We start from the raw sequence: 24742 nt of genomic DNA, 5'->3' as shown, positions 1-24742 counted from the left end.
CGTCAAGTTCAGCCATGAGCTTCGCGGCCAAGTCGGTGCAACTGATAAATCCCTCAGCCATCGCGGGATCAAGTAGGAGTCGGGCAAGAGCTGAAACAAAAGGAATGTCAAAATTTTAGCATTAACTAAATAACTTCCCATTCGACTAAGGAAATTACCCTTATCGCAGCTACGGCTCAGGCCTACAGCTCCCAAAAACATCTCATTGCGAATCTCATGGCGGGTGGGCAACCAATTGGAAAGTACATTAGCCAAGTCCCCCGTGGCTATCCTTGGGGTCGTGGAGAGATACACACCAACAACCTCCTCCTCTCGGGACATCTCAGGGACCGTTTAATTTAATCGAAATTTAGGCCCCTCCTCGGGGTGAAATATCGGGATCCCCCATTCACCACTTGTGTAAATGTGGTAGAATGTTCGCCTGAACCCCTTTTGGTTCGAAGGGGAGTCATGCACAACCTTATAGCCGGCCCGACATTGAAAGCGATACCACCTAGGACCATGAAGATCGGCTGGCCCCAACATCAACGTAAATAGATTGCGCCACAAGCGCAAGCTCGGGGCCACATTAAGAAGCTCGCATACGGCTACAAACCCATTTATCGACAACCAACTATTGGGCAACTGGTTGGTAAGGGTCAGCTGATACCCGTTCAGGAGGTCTTTAATGAAAGGGTGCAATGGAAACCTTAGGCCCATTTACATGCTCTAATGATAGACGGAGACGCACCCGACTGGAGGGGTCAGCACGGATTCAGCATTCTTGGCCCGAACAACGAAGAAGGGATCCTGTACCCAATATTTAGTACCCACATACTTGGCATTCCTCTCCATATAATTCATAAAGTTGGCGTCGGGATAATAAGAAAGACCACCCTCGGGGTCCAAAGGGGGAACTCTTTCCCCGAGGTAGTAGGAGCCTCTTCCTCAACCTCCTTGGATACCGTAACAACCCTGTCCGATATAAACCTACCCAAGTAACATGAACTACAGGGTTTGTGCGCTAAGGAGACTTGAAACGGCCCGGGAACGACCACTTCATCTTCCTCGCTAAGGGAATCCGAAGGAGTAGACAGGGGAACGGCCTCGGGAATACTAGAGGGGTCCTCACATGGCACCCGAGTGCTGACTAAGAAACCATCTACCTCCCGAATCTCCTAAGCTAATCTAATGGGAGGGGAAGCAGAAACGGTATGATCCATCTCGGGATCCATCCTAAGAGCCTAGAAACAAATAAAGAAAAGAAGAGGGTCCCTAAGAAGCGTACCTTCTTGAAAAATCACAGTTGAGAACGAAACAGGGACGTGCACTCGGAAGACTCGGGACCAGATGGAGCTAGGAGAGGTTGTAGAAAGAGAAAGGGAAACATTGTAGAGAGATAAATAGGAGATTCCAGAGAGAGAAAGATTGCAAATGATTTGAAGTACGTACAATCTCTCTCTCCACCTCTATATGTAGTCGATATCCCCCTCTCCGCACCACGACAACCTATGGACCACGTAATGGGCCACCAAAGGTTTGGGCCAAAAGGAAAAAGGCCCAAACACAATTTAAGGACCAAGGCCCAACTCAACTTAAGGCCCAAAAGTTCAGCAGCTGGAACTCAAAAGTCAATGGTCAAACACTCCACTAACCCAAAAATCCTGACTATCTCAAACCATCCCCGAGTTGGGTGCTCCTACTTGGTCAATCCAAGGGGCTCACTCATACTTAGCCAAATAATGGCTAAGGTTATTCATGACCAACTCGGGATCCATGGGAAGGCTCATTGGCCCCCGAGTTGGGCACCCCTACTTGGTCAATCCAAGGGGCTCGCTCATACTTAGCCAAATAATGGCTAAGGTTATTCATGTCCAACTCGGGATCACATGGGAAGGCTCATTGGCCCCCGAGTTGGGTGCTCCTACTTGGTCAATCCAAGGGGTTCACTCATACTTAGTCAAATAATGGCTAAGGTTATTCATGACCAACTCGGAATCACATGGGAAGGCTCATTGGCCTCCGAGTTGGGCACCCCTACTTGGCCAATCCAAGGGGCTCGCTCATACATAGCCAAATAATGGCTAAGGTTATTCATGACCAACTCTGGATCACATGGGAAGGCTCAGTGGCCCCCGAGTTGGGTACCCCTACTTGGTCAATCCAAGGGGCTTACTCATACTTAGCTAAATAATGGCTAAGGTTATTCATGACCAACTCGGGATCACATGGGAAAGCTCATTGGCTCCTGAGTTGGGCACCTCTACTTGGTCAATCCAAGGGGCTGGCTCATACTTTGCCAAATAATGGTTAAGGTTATTCATGACCAACTCGGGATCACATGGGAAGGCTCGTTGGCCCCGAGTTGGGTACCCATACTTGGTCAATCCAAGGGGTTCGCTCATACGTACTTAGCCAAATAATGGCTAAGGTTATTCATGACCAACTCGGGATCACATGGGAAGGCTCATTGGCCCCCGAGTTGGGTACCCCTTCTTGGTCAATCCAAGGGGCTCACTCATACTTAGCCAAATAATGGCTAAGGTTATTCATGACCAACTCGGGATCACAGGGGAAGGCTCGTTAGCCCCCGAGTTGGGTACCCCTACTTGGTCAAACCAAGGGGTTCATCACTAAGCAAAAATAGGTAAGCCCTAGCACAGTCAACTCGGGATTTCTTCACAGTTCGGGACCTCACATCTCGATGGTCTTCGACTCAGTCGGGTCCTAAGACTCGACAACGGAAGTCGACAAAAACTCCCCTAATACCGAGTCGAGCTGGCCTAAAAGAGAGGTACCCGAGAGGCGTTGGCGTCAGACTACCTCGGGGTCCTATTCTAACGTCTGTGATACCAATCCAGGAAACCCTAACATACTCGAGTCGGACAGCCATCCTTCGCGCTCCGGTGCCACTCGGGGGCTGCGAGAAGTCTCCGTGGATACTCTGGGGGAAAAGGGGCGCCTCGCACCCACGTCGAGCTCCTCTCGGGATCAGATGGGCAAGCCGTCCCGACATCAGGTAGCCACGTTCTCGGGTCGGGGATCTTCCGAAAAGCCTCCCCAAGGTCGGGGGCACATTCGCAAAGATCTCAAATGTGCGGATTAGGCGGGATCCATTTCCCCGAGTCGGGATTTCTCTCCCCCAAGTCGGGATTCATCCCTCCCAGAGTCGGAATTTCTCTCCCATATAAGTCGGGATTCATCCCCCCTAGTCAGATTTCATCTCCCTCAAGTCGGGGTCATCCCGAGTCAAGAGTTTGACGTTCTCGGGGTGGGATTCATCTCCCGTCTCGGGTTCGCATAAATAAATCAAGGGCGACCACACATCGTATTATGGCCCCTAGGATTACATCGGGGTCCGCATATTCTGAGATTGTGTGTCATCATGGCGGATATTCTGTCAACCAACTATACCTTGAATTAAGAATCCGGCTCCAATTGCTTGACGTGGGGATAATTGTTTGGACCCATAGCATAGCCCAATTAATATTAGAAGGCACTCCTTCCAAGGCCTAGGCCTCACATGTCAAAGGAGATCCATGAGCTTTTAGGGAACAAAGCAACTTACCTTAAAAGGTGGTGGCTCCCCTAGGTGTTGGGATGCTCCCCAAAAGGGTTTTCAGTCTGGAATATCCCCAACACTATAAATATCAACCATCTCATCAATGAACAAGTATTCAATTCTCATCACCTAATAAAAACCAGAGCATCTCATTCTAGACTTGCTTACTTTCTCTCTCTACCTCAATCTCAATTGACTTGAGCGTCGAAGGGGCTTTCCTGGGAACACCCCCGGGCCAGTTTTTCCTTGTTTTGCAGGATTGGCAGTTACGAGACTCGGGATTATCATCTAACTCGGGATTTGACTCTCACCTTGAACACATCACTCTTTTGACTAGTTTCTAGGCAGAAACATTATTTTTTTCTTCTTCAAGATAACGTGAATTGTGATTTTGCAATGCATCTTTAAATTAATGGCTTAGTTTTAATTTTTTAAATAAGATATAGGTATACATATCTAATAAACAAGGTGTGTCATGTTGAAAATTTTAATGAAAACGTGTCACAAACTTTGACCCGAGAATTCATTCATTTCGTGTTGAGTTCTGGTCGTATTGCCGTGTCATGTCATTAATAATAATAATAATAATAATAATAATAATAATAATAATAATAATAATAATAATAATAATATAATAAAATAATAATAATAATAATAATAATAACAATAATAAATAATAATAATAATAATAATAATAATAATAATAATAATAATAATAATAATAATAATAATAATAATAATAATAATAATAATAATAATAATAATAATAATAATAATAATAATAATAATAATATGAAAAAGAATTAAGGATAATGCTTGAATTTTTCTAATGTGATCTTATTTAAACTTTTATGATCTGATCAAATCTAAAATAAGCACTAGAATGCTTAAATAAGTTGAAAAGAACATAACCCAAACATACATCATTATAAATCAAAAAATAAAAAAGAGTGCCTATTGTAAACCAAAAAATAAAGAGTGCATATAAATTGGTACCACATATATGTATTGTTATGCAATTGATGCAAACGTTATTATATAATATTATTAACATGCTTTGAATATTTGATGCAGGGTTAGCTTTGGTATGCTTATATCTCTACCAATTACTTTGGTTTATTACATTGTATTGGGGTTTATCATCAAGTGAGTCGATTCCCAACTATCAAAGAAGCATTAATACAACAGAAGATATAATCCACTCACAAAAGAAGCATCAATACAACAAAAGATAGTCTGATACGCGACGGTCGAGCACGAGTTGAACTTTCAAATGGTGCCTGCATAATCATATGGCGACGTCGATTACTATGGACTGTGGGAGGGGCAGTACAAATCATCCGAGTCTTGCATTCACTGGCTGTTAGGTCGACAGCAATGTTCTTAAAAGCACTGAAAAGGGCTAAGGCTGAAAGCTCTATTCAAGTGAGGCTGCGAGGGTGTTGTGCTCATTAAATATATCTATCAGCTTGAATGTTCAGGCAATGACGATTAGATACCTATTAGGATGTTTACGGGTAAAAGTAAAACCATTTCTATGTTAGAATAGATTAATTGGAGTCTACTTTCATTATAATTAACTTCGAATTTTGTTTTCTTTTTGTTCCTTTAGTAGATATTATTCAATTAGAGAATCAATTCTAAACATTAAAATTAAGTTTTTTTTTCTTTATGTTCCTTGAGTAGATACTATTTTGTTGAACCCCATGTAAATTGTGTACATGTGAGTTGTCCCACATTGGAGAAAGAGGAGAGAAAGCACCACATATAAGATAGAGGAGCTACTCCTACTATCGCCATTCACCAATTGGTTTTAGTATTGAAACCTCCTATGGACTTGTATGTGGACCGAACTCTCCTCCTCCGTATTGGGTTGCCCATGCCCATTTTTAGTTATATCAAATTTATCATGGTATTAGAGCCCAAGGTTGTTGGACCTTTCGTATTGGGCATTTGTCATGCAACTGGAAAAGTCCCTCTATTGGACGATCAACGATCATTCCGAATGAGGATTGCCTTTCCAGTATCCTATAATTCTAAGGACACTCACATGTGAGGGGAGTGTTGAACCCCATGTATATTGTACACATGTGAGTTGTCCCACATTGGAAAAAGAAGAGATAAAGCACCACAAATGAGGGGGTGTGTTGAAACCCATTGAAAGCCCACTTGTAAGTGTCCCACATTGGAGAACGAGAGAGAATAAACCACTTCCTAAGATTAGGAGTTACTCCTCCTATCACGGCCAATTGGTTTACCCAAGCCCATTTTCATATAATCTTAAATTAACATATTCAATTAGAGAATCAATTCTAATCATTAAAATTAAGTTTTGATGGGAAAATGTAAAGCTCGCAAAAATCAATGCAACTTGCCCATTCAACTTGAACCCAACTCAATTATAATGAGTTGGGTTAAAATCTTCAACCCATTTAATTAAATGGGTCAACCAAACCTAAGCCACTTAATTAATTTAAATGGCCCATTTTTAGTTATATCAAATTTATCATGGTATTAGAGCCCAAGGTTGTTGGGCCTTTCGTATTGGGCATTTGTCATGCAACTGGATAAGTCCCTCTATTGGACGATCAACGATCATTCCCAATGAGGATTTTCTTACCAGTATCCTATAATTCTAAGGACACTCACATCTGAGGGGAGTGTTGAACCCCATGTATGTTGTGCACATGTGAGTTGTCCCACATTAGAAAAACAGGAGATAAAGCACCACAAGTGAGGGGGTGTGTAGTAACCCATTGAAAGCCCACTTGTGTCCCACATTGGAGAAAGAGAGAGAATAAACCACTTCCTAAGATTAGGAGTTACTCCTCCTATCACCAATTGGTTTTAGGATGGAATCTCCTTGGGCTTGTAAGTGGGCAAAACTTTCCTCCTCCTTAGTTGATTACCCAAGCCCATTTTCATATAATCTTAAATTAACATATTCAATTAGAGAATCAATTCTAATCATTAAAATTAAGTTTTGATGGGAAAATGTAAAGCTCGCAAAAATCAATCCAACTTACCCATTCAACTTGAACCCAACTCAATTATAATGAGTTAGGTTAAAATTTTCAACCCATTTAATTAAATGGGTCAACCAAACCTAAGCCAGTTAATTAATTTAAACGGGTTGGGTCAGGTTGAAATTTCCAACCTAAATCTAACCCATCTAGTTGTCATGGAAAATACAATTGAACAAGGGTCTCAAAGATTAGTATACCAAACAATAATCTTCTAGGTGCGATATCATCTTCCCACAAGTAATATTCCGACCAAACTTCAGCACGAATTTCACGGAATTAACCTTTGAGATACAAATAAGAACAACAATATTAATTCACTTGAATACCATCAAATGGGAAACAAATGTGATGAATGAATTTGTAATGATAAAAATTGATTTTGACGAACTTTGATCTTTATGTGCTTTCTAAGTGAAAAGGCCTTTTCTCTTCTCATCCATGAATGCGAGGAGTCTCATACATATACAACGTCTAAAATGTACTCAGATAGAGGCAATTATATAATGAAATAACAAAAATCATTGAAAGCATCAAACATTGTTTCGCGAGAAACTGGAAACTGGCTTAGTAGAGCTTGTGCTCCCCTCTGGAGCGGAGGCTCCATGAACAATTTCTTTCCTTTTCGTCTTTTGCTAGCTTGTTTCGTGTCAAACTTGAGCAAATGCTCTAACATTGAAACGACGCTCCACATCGAAAAACCTCTATGGCCTACGTTATCTGGGTCATGACACCTTAATCATGCAACTTTAACAAACCGAACATGCATCATATCATACAAATACTCTAAATTTCCAAAAATTCTATCCCATTTAGTGTATTCAAAACGATTTATAGCACAAACATCATCATCATCATAAAACAATCTTATGCATAAATGAAAGTGTACAACGACATAAACTTCAATTCTACTTTAGTATATACAGATTCCAAAAATTCGTATCTAAATGATGTCGATAAATGATAGAACCATTAGCAATACATAATAAAAACTTGAAGATATTATACACACAAGTAAGCTTAAATGCTTGTGTCCATGATATACTTGACACTATAAAGCCATGTGTCCATATAGTGGCGGAACCAAGGGGGGTGTGGTGGGCGATGGCCCTCAATTATTTTAGATATCTACTATATTTTGCGAAAATACACATGACATGCATATACTGTAGCTAGGGCTGGCAATGATGCGAGTCGAGCTCGAGTTTGACTAAACTCGACTCGAACTCGAAAACTCATATCCAAACTCGACTCGACTCGAAAACTCGCGAGTTTTAAATTTTCAAGCTCGAACTCGAACTCGAAACCTAAACTCGAACTCGAACTCAAACTCGAACTCGAACTCGGACTCGTTTCAAGCTCGAACTCGAACTCAAACTCGTTTCAAGCTCGAACTCGAACTCGAACTCGTTTCAAGCTCGAACTCGAACTCGTTTCAAGCTCGAACTCGAACTCGAACTCGTTTCAAGCTCAAACTCGAAATCGTTAAAGATTGAACTCGAACTCGAACTTTGTTCCAACTCGAATTTAGTTCCAACTTCCCGCTACTTATATGCATTCTTTGAAGATTTTGTATGAACAAGAAATACCAAACTCAAAATACTTAACCATACATAAAACATCAACATGAAAAGTTTTTCCGAATCAATCCCAACCAAACAGCTAATACAAATTCATTATCACCATATCACTACAAATCCGCAACAACTAATACAATTTAAGGGAGATTGAAAAGGCGACTGGCGAGGGGCGAGATTGAACGTATTGATGTCCCTGCCTCCGTGGCTCCGTGCTAGTAGGGTTTTTACTATCTCACTTTTATCTTTAGTCTTTTGTCTTTACAATGAATGGTTAAGATTAGATCTTTTGGGTTTCTTTAAATCTCATCCTTTGATATAGTTTTATTTCTTATAAAAGAAATTTTTTACTTTGTCTTTTGGTCATTTTATATACTTTTTTTTCATTTTTTTTAAAAGAAAATTACAAGTATTTTTATAGAAAAAATAAAGCTAAAATTTCTTAAAAAAATTAAAAGTATATATATATATAAATTTTATCGAGTATCTCACGAGTTTTTGGAGTCGAGTATTGAGTTGCTCGACTCGACTCGTTAACCTATCGAGTCGAGTTCGAGCTCGAGTCGAGCTTTGACCGAGCCGAGTTCGAGTAGCTCGCGAGCTGTCTTAACTCATTGCCCGCCCTAACTGTAGCTAGAGGTGATTAAGAGGCGGGTGGAGCCGTCCATAAAAAAAATTTTGAGCCACAAACTCATAATTGTCTAAATGCATTCCCATGCGCTATGACAACGCGTCGGATCTGGATCGGGTCCATAAGGATCCGGATACGAATCCATTTATAGAGACTGGATCCAAACCTATCTCGGATCCGACGGGTCTGGAAAACCAGGACCCGGATCCAAGTACTACTTATGCAACGGATCCGAGTCCTAAACAGGTCCAAAACTGATCTGTTTGTTTTTACATTATTTTGCAAAAATCTCTATAAATTAGGCAACTAAACCACAAAATCACCCCAAAATTAAGCAAATAAACTACAAATTCAATCACAAAATTCAACAATAGTAAGATAAATTCAGCACCAAGTTACATCAAATCTGAAACAAATTCCCGGCTTTGAAGATGTAGATGAAAAAAAATCACTTCTTCCTAACGTGAAACTTGCGGTAGTGGGCCTGGTGGCTAGTGTGGTCTTGTCAAGAGAGCAGTCGTGGTCGCTAGCTCATCTCGTGAGTGGCGCCTTCGTGGTGGTCACTCGTTGGTGATCGTGTGAGAGAGAAGGAGATAGATCGAGCGAGGGAGAGAATGGTGGCCGGAAAGAGCATCGTTGGTGGGTGTTGGAGGGGGGGGGGGCTACAACCTGCAGAGAGAGAGAGAGAAGGTTGAGTGTGGTGGCGTTAGGGTTTAGGGAGAAAAGGCCAGAAGGGTGAAGCGTGAATGATTGTGTTAAAATGATTGTGTGAAACCATTAGAGAGTACTAACTACCAAGGGTTGGAGGATTTGTAGCCCAGCTCATCTATTTTAGAAAAATAAAAGGATCTTCGGGTTCCGTTCGGATCTTGGGTTATATCTAGACCTGATCCGCAATCTGACGATATGACCCAAATCGATCCACCGCATCTGAAATTTTAGGATCCAAATCCGAAAAAACTGATCTGGGTCCACAAATCCAGGTCGTCTCCAAGATCCATTGCCATCCCTAACTCCAGGAATGAAAACTTCAGTATAAAATTTTTGAAAGTACAAAGGTGACTACTACAACTACAATATTAGACAATATGTGTTTAGAACAAAGTGATACTTAGTAGCCTTCATAATGGTACTTCCACTAGTTAATCCTAAATACCCTCACACTAATATTGTGTTTCGTCCCACACTAATATTGTACTCTTCACACTAATACACTCGCACTACTTTTCTTGTGCTTCTTCTTCTTCTTGTTTTCCCACGACAACATTTATAACACAAAAGGCCTTGATCTCCGAGGTGGCATGGGTGAAGCCACTGTGAAGACTAATAGGGGCATGGCCTTTATGGCCCATCCTCGCAACCCTTATTTCTTTTAATATAGCCCCTGCATCTTGTTAGGATATGTACTATCGATTTGCAGCTAATAGCACAACTACTTATATGATTTACTGGTAGAAACAGATAACCATAATGCAACAGGTTACACGTTGGACTATGTGTAATGGCTTGTCTATTTTTTACGGTTTTTTCACCAGGTACCCCTGAGGTTTCACGAAATGCACCAGGTGTCCTTGTTGTTTCGGAAATGCATCAGATGTCCTTGTGATTTGCATAGAAATGCACCAAATACCCTTACTGACTAACGGTGTTAAGTGTCCGTTAGCTTTTAGGGTTAATTAACCCCTCTAACCCTAATTAAAACCCTAATTAACTAACTAAACCCTAACTTCTAACTTCTAACTCTACCCTAACACTAACCCCCTTAACTTCAAACCCTAACCTAACATGAACCCCCTAACTTCAAGCCTTAATCCCACCACCACCTCGATTCCCCCACCCCCACCCCCGCAGTAGCCCCACCACCCCGCAACCCCCCTCCCCCATCGATTCCCCCACCCCACCCCCGCAGAAGCCCCCACCCCTGTTTCCCCTATTCCCATCGATTTCTGACGAATTCCCCTCCCCCCCCCCGTCGATTTTCGTCGAATTCTCCCCACCCCTGTCGATTTTCGTCGAATTCCCCCCACCCTGTCGGTTTCCGTCGAGTTCCCCTCCCCCCCCCCTCGATTTTCGTCGAATACCCCTCACCCCGTTCCCCCACCCTCGTCGATTTTCGTCGAATTCCCCTCCTCCACCCCCGTCGGAGGGTTAGGGGGTTAATATTAGGGTTATGATTTAGGATTAGATTTAAAGGTTAGGGTTTAGGGTTAGAGTTAAGGGTTAGGGTTTAGGGTTAACAATGGCAAAATGGTAAATAAAGCTAACAAAAACTTAACACCGTTAGTCATTAAGGGTACTTGGTGCATTCTATGTAAATCACAAGGGCATCTGATGCATTTCCGAAACAACGAGGGCACCTTGTGCATTTCGTGAAACCTCAGGGATACCTAGTAAAAAACCGTTTTTTTTTATGTAAAGCACATATCAAACACTTGACCTTCTTGATTTCTTCCTTTTCTTTTTAAATTATTTACTTTTTTACCAAATTGTTTAAATCCTGCTTCTTCAAATCCTCCATTTTTTTTTTTACCTTCTTGAATCTTTACGGTTTTTATATCAAATAAATTTCAATAGTCAAAACCCAATTTTCAAGAGGATTCATTTTTCAACCCTTGAAATTTACCTTAATTATCCTTCCTTTTATTTTTAACGATTAATAATTCTAATTTAGTGAATTAGTGTGATGTATGTTATTTTTTTCTAAATTAAATTTATATTGTTTATTGTATAATTTATGAGCTTTTCCTTTCTATGATTTTTTTACTATACTTTATTGAAAATGTTCCTTTCTATGTTTGGTTATTTGTTAATTGATTTTGTCTATCTGTTAGCTACTTTCTTTGGGGGTATTTGTTTATTAATTTATACTATACATGAGAATTTGTTACTTTTGCTTATTCATGAGCATTGTCAAAACCACGAGCGCTGATAAGCGCATACCCGATATTTGTAAATATCGGGGCAAAGTTGTAAATAAATACAACTTTTCCTTTTTTTTTTTTTATATATTTTGTTTTTGGGCTTTTACTTACATATATTCATGATCTGATTCACATTATAGTTGATCTATCTGATTCACATTGTAGTTGATCTGATTCATATGATAGTTGATCTGATTTCTCTCCTACATGATCAGAGTTGTCTAAATTGCCATTGAGTCAACTATTTTTGTCTTTTTCTGACAAAATTACTAACATACCCCGATATGGACATTATTGGCCCATACCGGGTATGCGCTAATAGTTTCTTCAAAACCACTCTTCGAAAAGAATGGGGATGATTTTTTTTAGCGACATGTGAGTAGTGTCGATTGAAAAGGTGATTAGAAAATATTTGAGTAAAACTCTCTGATTTCGCTAGTTTGAAGGTAAGTATTACTATTTTTTTTATCTTTTCTACTATTAGAAAATATCTTTTCTACATGTGAGTAGTGTCGATTGAAAATGTTTGCCAATGCATTTTTTCTACATTAAATATCTTTAATTACATATTAGTAAAAATTATAATAATTGAATATTAATAAAGTACTCAGTGAGACGAATCAAACAAGATCCCACATGACTATATTTTTTCTTATAAATTGAGAAAAACTAAAAGATTCTCTCTAATTGTGAATAGTGTCAAGATTGTAAGTGAGAAAGATAAAAAAAAATACAGAGGAGTATGTAATTTAAATAGAATTTTTTTAATATTACTTGGTTGGTTGATAGGATTGAGAATATTGGTTTTTGAAATATATTTACCTTATATATTTTTACTTTTAATTTTCTCGACTTAATACCTTTTAAATCCTGACTTCGCCCCTGCTTCAAGCAAAACCAAAGTCACTTTGGAGGCCAAGCTTCAGTAATCACCTTGGAGGCCAAAGCTCCAAGTTGCCAACTTACCTTTTTGCTGATTTTAGCTGGAAATAAGATAGTCGTGGCTCCACAAAGTCACAAGCAGTTGAGTTTCTAAAATACCCTTGCCAAGTGCCAATTAGCCAATAAAAGTGGAATTATTGTTCCTAGAATGTAGGAACATTTAAGCAAGCAATAGACCATGTAACAAACTAACGGCACTCATGTAGAGTTATTTTGGAACTCTAGAGGATCTCAACTACTAAGCAGGAATATTTCTCATTTTGAATTTTCAATCACAATTAATATATATTTTCCAACAATAGCTCACCTCCCTTCTTCACTGAAACCCTTGTCGATCAATTTTCGCGTATAGAGGATTCTTTTCTGATACTAAATCAAGAAAGACGAATTCATAGAAGAGTTACATCTTCGTGACAAATATTGAAAATCTAGGTGATTTTCGTGTCTCCATCTATGAGTAACGAGTGAGGGATAGCTGAGTTAGTTAGAGCTTTCCTCCCAATTCCTAGAGATCGATTCTCATCACTCGCCCTAGTGGCTCACTAGCACCAAAAAAAAATCTTTCAGTACCGAACACACAACAACAATGATATCTTGGAAAAATCTATATCATGTATTATCAAACGTGGTACCACTTTATGTAGTAATGATCTTAGCATATAGTGCAGTAAAATGGTGGAAAATATTTTCACCAAGTGAATGTGTAGGGATCAACAGATTTGTAGTCCTTTTCGCAGCGCCGGCTCTCTCCATCAAGTTCATTGCTAACAACAATCCTTATGCCATGAACTATCGCTTCATTGCAGCAGACACACTACAAAAAGTTATAGTAATAGTAGTTTTAGTTTTATGGTGCAAGTTAAGTTCAAAAGGGTCTCTTGAATGGTGTATAACCCTATTTTCTCTATCAACTCTTACCAACACGCTTGTTGTGGGCATCCCTTTGTTAGGAGGAATGTACGGCGAAACGCCTTTGGAGTCTTTAATGGTGCAGTTATCTGTAATTCAGTTCATCATTTGGTACCCTAGTTTGTTGTTCTTGTTTGAATATAGAAAAGCAACAGTTTTGATACCACAGCAATGTTGTGGGACTGAGATGCCTGATAGAAGTACTAGGGTGGTTGAATCTTGTAGGAATGGTGGGAATTTGGATGAACAAAGAGAAATTTGTGGTGTTGGTGAGGTTGTTCTTCCATCTGAGTCAAGTCAGATTGGTGAGGGTCAAGGTGGGTGTAGAAAGTCGGATGATCATGATCTTGAGAATGGAGGGAATGCTAACCCTAAAGGTATATTTCCAACTTTTAATCAATATCTTTTCTTGATGCAATTAAAGGAGATATATGTTGATGCAACGCACCCTAGAAATAAAACAGGTTAATGCAAAGTATAACTAGCTTAAGAAGTCTTGTTTGTATGAAATCTGCCTATATGATTTTCTATACACTAAGGGAAAAAAACACATGTTAATATGAGAAAACATATATTTTAAGTAGTGATTCTTTTACAAAGTAGAACTTTTTGCTTGAGACATCTTGTAATAGTAAAAATAATTATGAATTTTACTTTGCTTCTATACTTCTATTTGGCTATTAAATTTAGGGCATTACTATTTACGTGTGTTGGTGGCGGAATTCTTTTTTAAAAAACATACCACACTCCGTTCCGATGATGCTGGCGGCGTTGACGGTTCTTCGCTGGACATTGTGCTGCTCCAATGGTACTGTGACAATGGTGGTCCACGACAGTGAGGTGGTGCTCCGATAGTGGTGTTTGGTCGCAGTGGTGGTGCGCAATTGTGGTTCTGGTGATGGTGATCCGCAGGTGGTGGTGCCGCTAGTGGTGGTGGTCGGGTGGTGGTAGTGCAAGTGAGAAAGGGGCGAGAAAGTTGGAGTGAGGTGAGGTTGGATGAGAGGTGAGAGAGTAAGAGGGGTGAAAGGGGAGGTATGGGGGGAATTTGAAGGGAAAGATATAGGCGATTTTTAGTAAATACGGGCGGTAAATTGCGATAGGGTAAATTTAACGATGGGTAGATATGTATTTGAAAGTTTTGTGTGGATGTGTCAACATTATTGAATATATTTGGGGATTAAGGTAGGGTTTGTTGATTGTTGTTTCAACAATGCATGTTTGATTGAGGCATTGAGCTGATTGAGGATTATAATCTTACTAAAGTTTAGTGGCTCTTTAGATTTAATGTGATTATGATGCTTTGATGATTGATATTGACTTGATCAAATTATGAACTGATGTACGTGAGAAATAACATCTCTCCCAAGGATACAAGTGGCTTTCAAAAGTCAACCTTACATGGCAATTGGCAAGTATCCTTGCTCATGAAATGCACTAGCTAATCAACTCAAGATGAATGGGTTTTTTTAAAAAAAAAAAAAACTTTACAATAATCACAAGTTGTGCACTTGTGTTTTCTATATCCTCTCACAATTAAATTTAAGTAGTAGCATACATATTTGGAATTCGTAATTTTTTTTTTTTGTGAACAAGGAAACATCAAACTAAACCTACCTAGAGAAGAGTCTATTACAATCCAAAAGTAGCTTTAGAGAGGTATTAGTAGCTTTAAAGAGGAGAATTTGGGGGAAGAGCATGGAGTTTGTTCTCAAAAACATAACTTTGGAATTCAATCATAAACCATTCTACTTTACAAAAAAGGTAATTGTTTGCTAGGCACCTCGAAATATATATTAGCATGCCAAAGTATCATGTTCCGAGTTTTAAGGATGAGGCCGGCATCATAAGCCAAATATTTAAGTGATCGACTGATTGTTCACATAGATTATCTGTATTTGCTGATCATAATCATAGTAAGTAAGATCTATACTCTATATATTACACTATTAATAAATGCTTCAATGATGATTATTTTCATATATCATCACCTTATACTAATTTGGGTTGGTTTATCTTGATGCTAGTTAGGCTCTACCTTGTCAGAACTCGGCTCGAGATCGAGATCAAGAACAAGTGCTGAGGTCCAGCCTGAATCCTCTACTCAAGAGGAACCCAAATCTACGGACAATATGGACCATGCTGGTCTGACAACTAGGCTAATCTTGTTCATGGTTTGTAAAAAACTCATCAAGAACCCTAACTTTTACTCTAGCATTATTGCCCTTGTTTGGTCCTTGATCTCATTCAGGTGAATCCGTGAATCATATTTTTATAATGTTATATGAGTTTCCCAATTATTTTTACTAACTTTATAAGGTGACATCTCAATTACAAATAAATTTTTGCAGGTGGCATCTTAATATACCAGCAATTGTGGCCAACTCCATAAAAATACTCTCTGATGCGGGACTTGGGATGGCAATGTTTAGTCTTGGTAAGTATATATGCTTATTAGTATTTTTCTCTACCTAGCATTTAGAAGGGATTTTAATCAATAAAATTGGTTTTATTCATCAAAAATCAGTTTCGATAAGTAAACACCAATCCTGATTTGTCAATAATAAAGTGCATAAGAGAAATATATTAGATATGAGCAAAGACCGATTTTGATAAGCAAATAATGTCATACTACTCTAATTTTTTCCGATGCAACATTTGATTATTTTAATCCATTCACCAAAAAAACAAATGTTGCATCATAGAGAAAGTATCTAATAAGAAAAAAACCAATAACATTATTTTTAGTTTAGTAAAAATAAGGTGAAATGAATAGGGCCTAATCTTAACTATGATTGGTGAACTACAAATTCTTAGGTACTCCCGGAAACACCTAAAATTATGTGCTTCCGATCACATTTTTTTGCACCACATAAATAAGCAAAATGTCAAATGTGAAAATATAAAATGTGAGAGGAATCAAATGACGAATTTACCTTGTATTATAAAGTATAAGAAACTATGTTTTTTTTTATCCATATGAGCCACGAAGGCATTACAAAGTACAAAGAAGGGGAGGGGGATTTGAACCTATGACCTATCGTTCACAGTACTTCAATCTTAACAATTAGGCCTAGACATCCCTGGTAAATATAAGAAACTATGTAATATAAGTATTATATATATATATATGACACAAAGTTGATGTTTCATAAACAGGTTTGTTCATGGCTTCACAGCCAAGGATAATCGCTGGTGGGAGTGCATCAGCTGCCCTTGCTGCAGCAATGAGGTTTATTGTAGGCCCTGCTATCACCACATCTACTTCAGCTATTGTTGGGTTGAAAGGGACCCTTTTGCAAATTATCATTATGCAGGTATCATTACTTAAATTCTTTTAACTGTAGAAGAAATCATTAAACTGATTTATGTATGATGAAACTTTACTAAAATACTACTTTTTTTTTTTGGCTACATTGATTCTCAGGCAGCTCTACCACAAGCAATTGTCCCGTTTATCTTTGCCCGAGAATATAATGTTCATCCTGGTATTCTTAGCACAGCGTATGTTCTTCTTAAGCTGAAAATAAATCTCCTTTCTTAATTTTGTGTTATTGTTATGATTCTACTACAAATTTTAGACATGGGCATGTCACATGTGCCTCAAATATGAATCCTGTTAATCTGTTATGTTTTTGGCACAAAGATTTAGAGAAGTGGTGAAGTTAAATATTAGTTCAGAAAAAACGAAAATAACTCTCTCTTCTAAAATAATCGTCAATCGCGATATTACTCTTTGAACGGAGTTTAAAGAGAGATCTTTTGAGAGTCATTTATTTTGTTATGTTATTGTAAAATATGTGATAAGAGATAATAGAGTATTATTTTAAGAGATGGATGGGAGAGGTGAGCCATTTATGTATTTATCGACAACACAAAAGTAGATCGGAAAATAGATAAGGGAGTCCATTGAATGAGCTGAGAGAGCAATAATAGAATATTAGTGAGCCATTGTTACATTAGAAGGTACTAGCCTTTTGTGCACGCGATGCGTGCGATGATATTTTTAGGCCTAATATTAAGTAGTAAACAAACTGAAAATGCAAGTTGGTATTTAAGTTCACCTCCATTTTATGAATAAGATTCTTCCATGTTCTTTTTATGTTGTTATTCATTTTTGTGATTTTGAATAGTTTTTTGTATCTCAAGTCTTATATGCGTATGTTCTTTTATAATCAGTATGATGTTCTTTACTAAATATCGTCATGTTATTTTTTTGGTTTTATTCATTTTTGTAATTTATAATAATTTTTGATATGGATTTCAGTAATTTCTCTATGATCCCAAAATTGTAACTGAAAAGCAGTATAATACAATTTCAGTTTTTTTTCCTTGTTTAACTTCTAAATACTGACAAATTGATATTTAAAAATTTTCATCATTTTAATTTTTCTCCTTTTTTAAGTGTTCACACTTTGAGTTTCAATTATATTTGAAATGAAATTTTAAGTTTTTCATACACAATTTGATTTAGCATGAAATGGTCATTTTTTATTTTTCTCCTTTTCTAAATTTTAACACTTTGAGTTTCAAATATAGGTGAAATAAAATTTTAAATTTTTCATACACAATCTGATTTCGCATGAAATGATTTTCGCAAATTAATGTAAATTTTTTTTTTCTGAAAATGGATTTTTGCAAAAGTTATTCGCAAAAAGGTTTGATATTGTTTTGTTTTTCAAAATTTATTTCTGAACATGAATATTTTTGCTAAAGTTTTGGGCAAAAATTTTATATTGGGATTTTTAAAAAAGAATTAAATTTTTAACTTTTTCATCAGTGTCATAAATGAATCAAATTTCATACACATCTTGTTTTCTAATTTTATATGAAACTGAATCAAAGTTAAGTCTAATTATATAAAAGCCCTTTTCAACTAATTGCTATTATCTCCATTTCTTCAACTACATAGCACTCAACTAATGTGGAATAACTTTGAAGATTAAAAGAATTGTGTACCTGTTTGAAAGTTCGCAAATCGCCGATGGACGAATGTGTGATATCGCTGTCAAAATCTTATGTTTTTCTCAAATTTGTATTTATAGGTAATTTTTGTGAGTATGTAATTGTGAATGGTTATTGAGAACAATGATTTGTAAGTGAATTTTGTGAATGTTTTTGTATGTATTGACGTCCTAATATATTAGTTTTAGTTTGTAAGTTAATTTTTAGTTTTTGTAAAGTTTCCTGATCTTTTGAGTGATTTGTGTGATTTTTACAACGTGATTTTCTCAATTCTATGAGTGATTTATAAAGTCTCCTCATATAAGTGATTTCTGAGTGATTGTTGAAAATTAATTTCCGGTGACTTTGTTTGACCCCCATTTTGGTCTTGAGATTCTTTTTCTAAGTTAGAAAGGGAAGGGGGGTAAAATAGTCAGTTCAAAAGAGGACACCGTTGCTCCCCCCTTCCCTTATGTAATAGAGATTATTATTATTGTTATTATTATTATTGAATTAAGTACATTAGAATTTTTGAATTAAGTACTACTAACTATTATATACTACTAATTTTATCTTGTATGTGCAAAACAACTAACATATATTAAGTACTACTAACTATTATATACTACTAATTTCATCTTGTACGTGCAAAACAGCTAACATATATTAAGTACTACTAACTATTATATACTACTAATTTCATCTTGTACGTGCAGAACAACTAACATATATTAAGTACTACTAACTATTATAAAAAAAATTTTAGATTGATCAAGGGATTATTCAGAAAGAGTTGAATGAAAGCACAGAAGTATCATTCTCTACATAAGTGATGTATATGCCAAACAAATCTACATAAGTTATGAATATCATTCAAGGTCACATGAACACTTGGAAGCTTGACTAACTAAATATAAAAAGTCACCTATTATGTTAGACTATCTCAGTATAAAAACATAGTCTATAATTTAGGACAGAGGGAGTAATTTTTTCCAAGATAATATTTGATGCAACAGAAAGAGTGAAATTTTATCTGGTTCTGTGATCGAAACTGTTAGGTAAAAGTTGCATTAGGAGGAATGAAAATTTGGCTTCCACTGACATCAAGTTGCTAAGGGTTGTCCTCCACTTGAGTCTCATTCCTTTGGTAAGCATTAATTTATTAGCTTACCCAAAACTTACCCACTATTAGCTTTCCTTCTAGACTAATTTATTATACTTCTAAACCTTTTGTAAAAAAATCTAGGCCTTCCCTTATTACCCACTTTTGTGGACGTTAAAAAAATCTAGCTTACCCAAAACTTACCCACTGTGAGATTGAGGCCTTCTCTTATTACCCACAAAGTCAGTAACCCACGTTTCCTTCACCCCATTGAGGCCTTCTCTCTCCTCCTCCCTCATTTCCATCTTATCATCATCACCAAGATTGATTTTGAATCCCCTCAAAATCTTATCATCATCCCCTCAAAATTTTGAGCAAAGTTTGTAAAATCTTATCATCATCCCCTCAAAATTTAACGTTTGTAAAATCTTTTCTACCCAATTAAAGTTTCTCCTCCTACCCAGTGCATTCTTACTCTCCTCTCACTGTGTAATTCCACTATTTTTGAAGGAACCCACTACCCAGTTCATCAAACTATGTATTAGAATTTTTTGGCAAAATCAACTATTTTGACTATTTTGAAGAATCCGACGCTATATGCAGAAGTCGATCGGATTATACTTTTGAAGGAACCCATACCCAGCTCATCAAATCAACTATTTCAAGTATTAAGCATGCAGCAGTAGATTTTATCTCAAGGAAAGGTAATTCGCCAGAAAATGTAATTTTTGTTTTAATCCGAAAATTATAAATCAATGTTTCCAAAATTTAATCCGAAACGTATAAATCTTTATCATTTTTTTTTCCTTGCCTAACATATAAATTATGATTTCACAAACTTAAATTTGAAATTTTCTGTCAGAGTTTGAAATTGAATTTTTTTTGAAATAAAAAAAATCGTTACTTTTATTTTGTTTTCTGATTTAACATGAAAATGAATTAAAGTTAAATTGTAAAAAAGACCTTTTTTTTTTTCTGAAAATGGTGCTTAATTTCACTTTTTTTTTTAAAAAACAAAAATCTAGAATTTTATACTTTTATCATGTACTCAAAAATTACACTTTTTTTTTTCTGAAAATGGTGCTTAATTTCACTTTTTTTTTTAAATAACAAAAATCTAGAACTTTATACTTTTATCATGAAAATTATACTTTTATCATGAACGTTTTATTTTTTGAAATCAAACTCATAAATATATTTTTAATCTAGAAAATTATACTTTTAACATGAAATGACAAAAATCGGTGTTTGTTTTTTAAATAAAAAAATCGTTGTTTTTTTTTTTAAATAACAAAAATCGTTAACTTCAGTGATTTAACATGTTTTTTTTGTTTTTGAAATAACAAAAATCTATACTTTTATCTTGGTGCTTAAGTTCACTGTTAATGTAATTTTTATCCAAAATTTGATTTTTTCAAAAGTCGTTGGCGAAAATTTTTTATTATCACCCTTTTATCTTGGTGCTTAATTTCACTGTTAATGTAATTTCACTGTTAGTAATAATTACGCCTAAAATTGCTATTGTTTTTTCAATTAATTTGAAATAAATTGCAAGATTGAAAGAATTGGGTACCTTTTTGGAAGATTGAAAATCGTCGATGGTCAAATGTGTGATATTCCCGGTGAAATTTTATGTTTTTTTTGCAGATTGTTGTGTATATCGTGTATGGGTATTGAATTTTGCGAGTTTTTGAGAACAATTGTAAGTGTTGATTGTGAATGTTTTTTATGTATTGAGACCGTACTATAAGTGATTTGTGAGTTAATTTTGTAAGTTTTTTAGAACAGTGATTTGTATGTTAATTTTTATTTTTTTGTAAAGTTCAGTGATTTGTGAATTTCTTCTAACGTGATTTGTGAATTTGTTTCCTGATATAAGTGATTTGTGAGTGATTTAAGTGATTTGCTTAATTTTTGTAAAGTTTGATTTGCTCTCTAATACCGTGGCTTTGTTTGATGTAATAGAGAATTGTAATATTGAAAGGGAAGGAGGGGCAAATTAGACAGTTCAAAAAAGGACACCATAGGTCCCCCCTTCCCTTATGTAATAGAGATTGTAATTGTATGGAGACATTCAAATATCGAAAGCATTGTGATTATTAATAAGCAGGTTGTTGGAATTGAAAAAGACAATAATTAACTTAAGGAAGATAAAAATAGCCTACTAATATAAAACTGGGGCTAGAAATTACACATGAGGATTCTTTTTTGGCTTTAATTAATAAGAAGAGGAATTTTAGACAAGTTATGTACTACATCTGTTCTAATTGAATCTACATACATTAGTGTAATTTGTAAGTCAAAAAATAAAAAAGAGTGCATATAAATTGGTACCACATATATGTATTCTTATGCAATTGATGCAAACGTTATTGTATAGTATTATTAACATGCTTTGAATGTATGATCCAGGGTTAGCTTTGGTATGCTTATATCTCTACCAATTACATTGGTTTATTACATCTTATTGGGGTTTATCATCAAGTGAGTGGATTCCCAACGATCAAAGAAGCATTAATACAACAGAAGATATAATTCACTCACAAAAGAAGCATCAATACAACAAAAGATAGTCTGATACGCGACGGTCGAGCACGAGTTGAACTTTCAAATGGTGCCTGCATATGGCGACGTCGATTAATGTGGCCTGTGGGAGGGGCAGTACAAATCATCTGAGTCTTGCATTCACTGGCTGTTAATGTTCTTAAAAGCACTGAAAAGGGCTAAGGCTGAAAGTTATGTTCAAGTGAGGTTGTGAGGGTGTTGTGCTCATTGAATATATCTATCAGCTTGAGCTAGCAGCTAGCAACTAGCAAGGTGTTGTTTCATCAAGCACGCAATTAAGGGATCTTTGTTATTGCCCATGTTCAGGCAATGACGATTAGATAGCTATTAGGATGTGTACGGGTCAAAGGAAAACCTTTTCTATGTTAGAATACATTAATTGGAGTCTAGTTTCATTATAATTAACTTCGAATTTTGTTTTCTTTTTGTTCCTTTAGTAGATACTATTAAATTAGAGAATCAATTCTAATCATTAAAATTAAGTTTTGATGGGCACATGTAAAGCTGGCGAAAATCAACCCAACCTTTCCATCCAACTTGAACCCAACTCAATTATAATGGGCTGGGTTAAAATTTTCAACCCATTTAATTAAATGGGTCAACCAAACCCAAGCCACTTAATTAATTTAAACGGGCTGAGTTAGGTTGAAATTTCCAACCTAAATCTAACCCATCTAGTTGTCATGGAAAATTCAATTGAACAAGGGTCTCAAAGATTAGTATACCGAACAATAATCTTCTAGGTGCGATATCACTTTCCCACAAGTAATATTCCGACCAAAGTTCGGCACGGATTTCACGGAATTCACCTTTGAGATACAAATAAGAACAACGATATTAATTCACTTGAATACTGTCAAATGGGAAACAAATGTGATGAATGAATTTGAAATGATAAAAATTGATTTTGAGGAACTTTGATCTTTAATTATGTGCTTTCTAAGTGAAAATGCCTTTTCTCTTCTCATCCATGAATGCGAGGAGTCTCATATATATACAATGTCTAAAATGTACTCAGATACAGGCAGTTATACTAATGAAATAACAAAAATCGTTGAAAGCATCAAACATTATTTCGCGAGAAACTGGAAATTGGCTTAGTGGAGCTTGCGCTCCCCTTTGGAGCGGACGCTCCATGAACAATTTCTTTCCTTTTCGTCTTTTGCTAGCTTGTTTCGTGTCAAACTTGAGTGAACGCTCTAACATTGAAGCGACGCTCCACATCAAAAAACCTCTATGTCCTACGTTGTCTGGGTCATGACACATTAATCATGCAACTTTAACAAACCGAACATGCATCAAATCATACAAATACTCTAAATTTCCAACAATTCTACCCCATTTAGTGTATTTAAAACGACTTATATATAGCACAAACATCATCATCATCATAAAACAATCTTATGCATAAATGAAAGTGTACAAAGACATGAACTTCAATTCCACTTAGTATATACAAATTCCAAAAATTCGTATCCAAATGATGTCGATAAATGATTGAACCATTAGCAATACATAATAAAACTTGAAGATATTATACACAGAAATAAGATTAAATGCTTGTTTCTATTATATACTTGACACTATAAAGCCATGTGTCCATATAGTGGCGGAACCAAGGGGGGTGTGGTGGGCGATGGCCCCAAGAATTTTAGATATCTACTATATTTTGCGAAAATACACATGACATGCATATACTATAGCTAGAGGTGATTAAGAGGCGGGTGGAGCCGCCCATAAAAAAAATTTCGAGCCAAATTCATAATTGTCTACATGCATTCCCATGCGCTAAGACAATACTCTATCATTAAAGAAGTTTAATTTATTTACTATATGTGATATCCTTTATGATTACTTTGAAAGAGATTTAATAGACTATTTATACCAACAAAATCCATATTTTTTTTAGGAAGCTCATCTCCTATGTTACTCAAAAGTTAAAACAATTGTTAGCCATGGATGCACATTGGTGACAACAAAATCGAAACTGTCAAGGGTCGGGGTATTACACTATATATGGAGTTATGGACTATTGAGAGATTCAATATACCACTTTTAGTCATGTGAACTGATAGAAGTTTGTTTATGCTTGGCAAATTCTCAATGATAACCTTGAGTTTTGGCTTATTCTCTTTAGTAGCCAAACTTAAATTTAGTTCTCAATAGTAACCTCCTTTATGATTAAACTTGAGAAAGTGGTATTAGTAGTCATCTGTTGTTATAAAGAGTTGGTAACAAAGTTGTTTATAAACTAATAATTAAAGTTTCTTAGACTATAATGACATAAGTTTCATTAAAGAAGATAGATTCCCTTAAACCTATTTCATTTTTGGTACTTAGAAAGAGATCACATGAACTAGAATATGTTTTTGAAAGGGAAGTTATGTTTATCTAGACACTAAAATACTTACTTAGTTTGAAAACAACCCTTTTAACAATTGTATATAATGAAAAAAAAACGTTAAACATTTTATCAAGTATATAACCCTAAACACGGGATTATCATTGAGACTTGAGAATAATTTTGGCTATGAAAGAGAAAAATCCACAATCAGGGTTACCATATTTATTCTTTTAGGTTATCTCTTGT

The 24742-nt window shown here is 36.3% G+C and overlaps 1 protein-coding gene and 1 long non-coding RNA gene across 2 annotated transcripts; both read left to right on the top strand.

Moving 5' to 3' along the window:
- Positions 1-13221: 13221 nt before the first annotated feature.
- On the top strand, positions 13222-22634 carry LOC104908754 (probable auxin efflux carrier component 1d). Its single transcript, XM_048634109.2, has 6 exons — positions 13222-13921; positions 15573-15792; positions 15893-15978; positions 16701-16858; positions 16969-17045; positions 22000-22634. The coding sequence occupies exons 1-6, from the start codon at positions 13222-13224 to the stop codon at positions 22073-22075; spliced, it is 1317 nt and encodes a 438-aa protein (XP_048490066.1). The 3' UTR covers positions 22076-22634.
- Positions 19718-21425, top strand: LOC125499648 (uncharacterized). The gene is made up of 2 exons (XR_007276631.2): positions 19718-20291; positions 21235-21425. It is a non-coding gene; the product is annotated as an uncharacterized LOC125499648 (long non-coding RNA).
- Positions 22635-24742: the final 2108 nt, after the last annotated feature.

The sequence above is a fragment of the Beta vulgaris genome, chromosome 7 (genome assembly GCF_026745355.1).
Source record: "Beta vulgaris subsp. vulgaris cultivar EL10 chromosome 7, EL10.2, whole genome shotgun sequence".
Lineage (NCBI taxonomy): Eukaryota > Viridiplantae > Streptophyta > Magnoliopsida > Caryophyllales > Amaranthaceae > Beta > Beta vulgaris.
The sequence above is the reverse complement of the archived record's forward strand: the minus strand, read 5'-3'. Positions and strand labels throughout refer to the sequence as shown.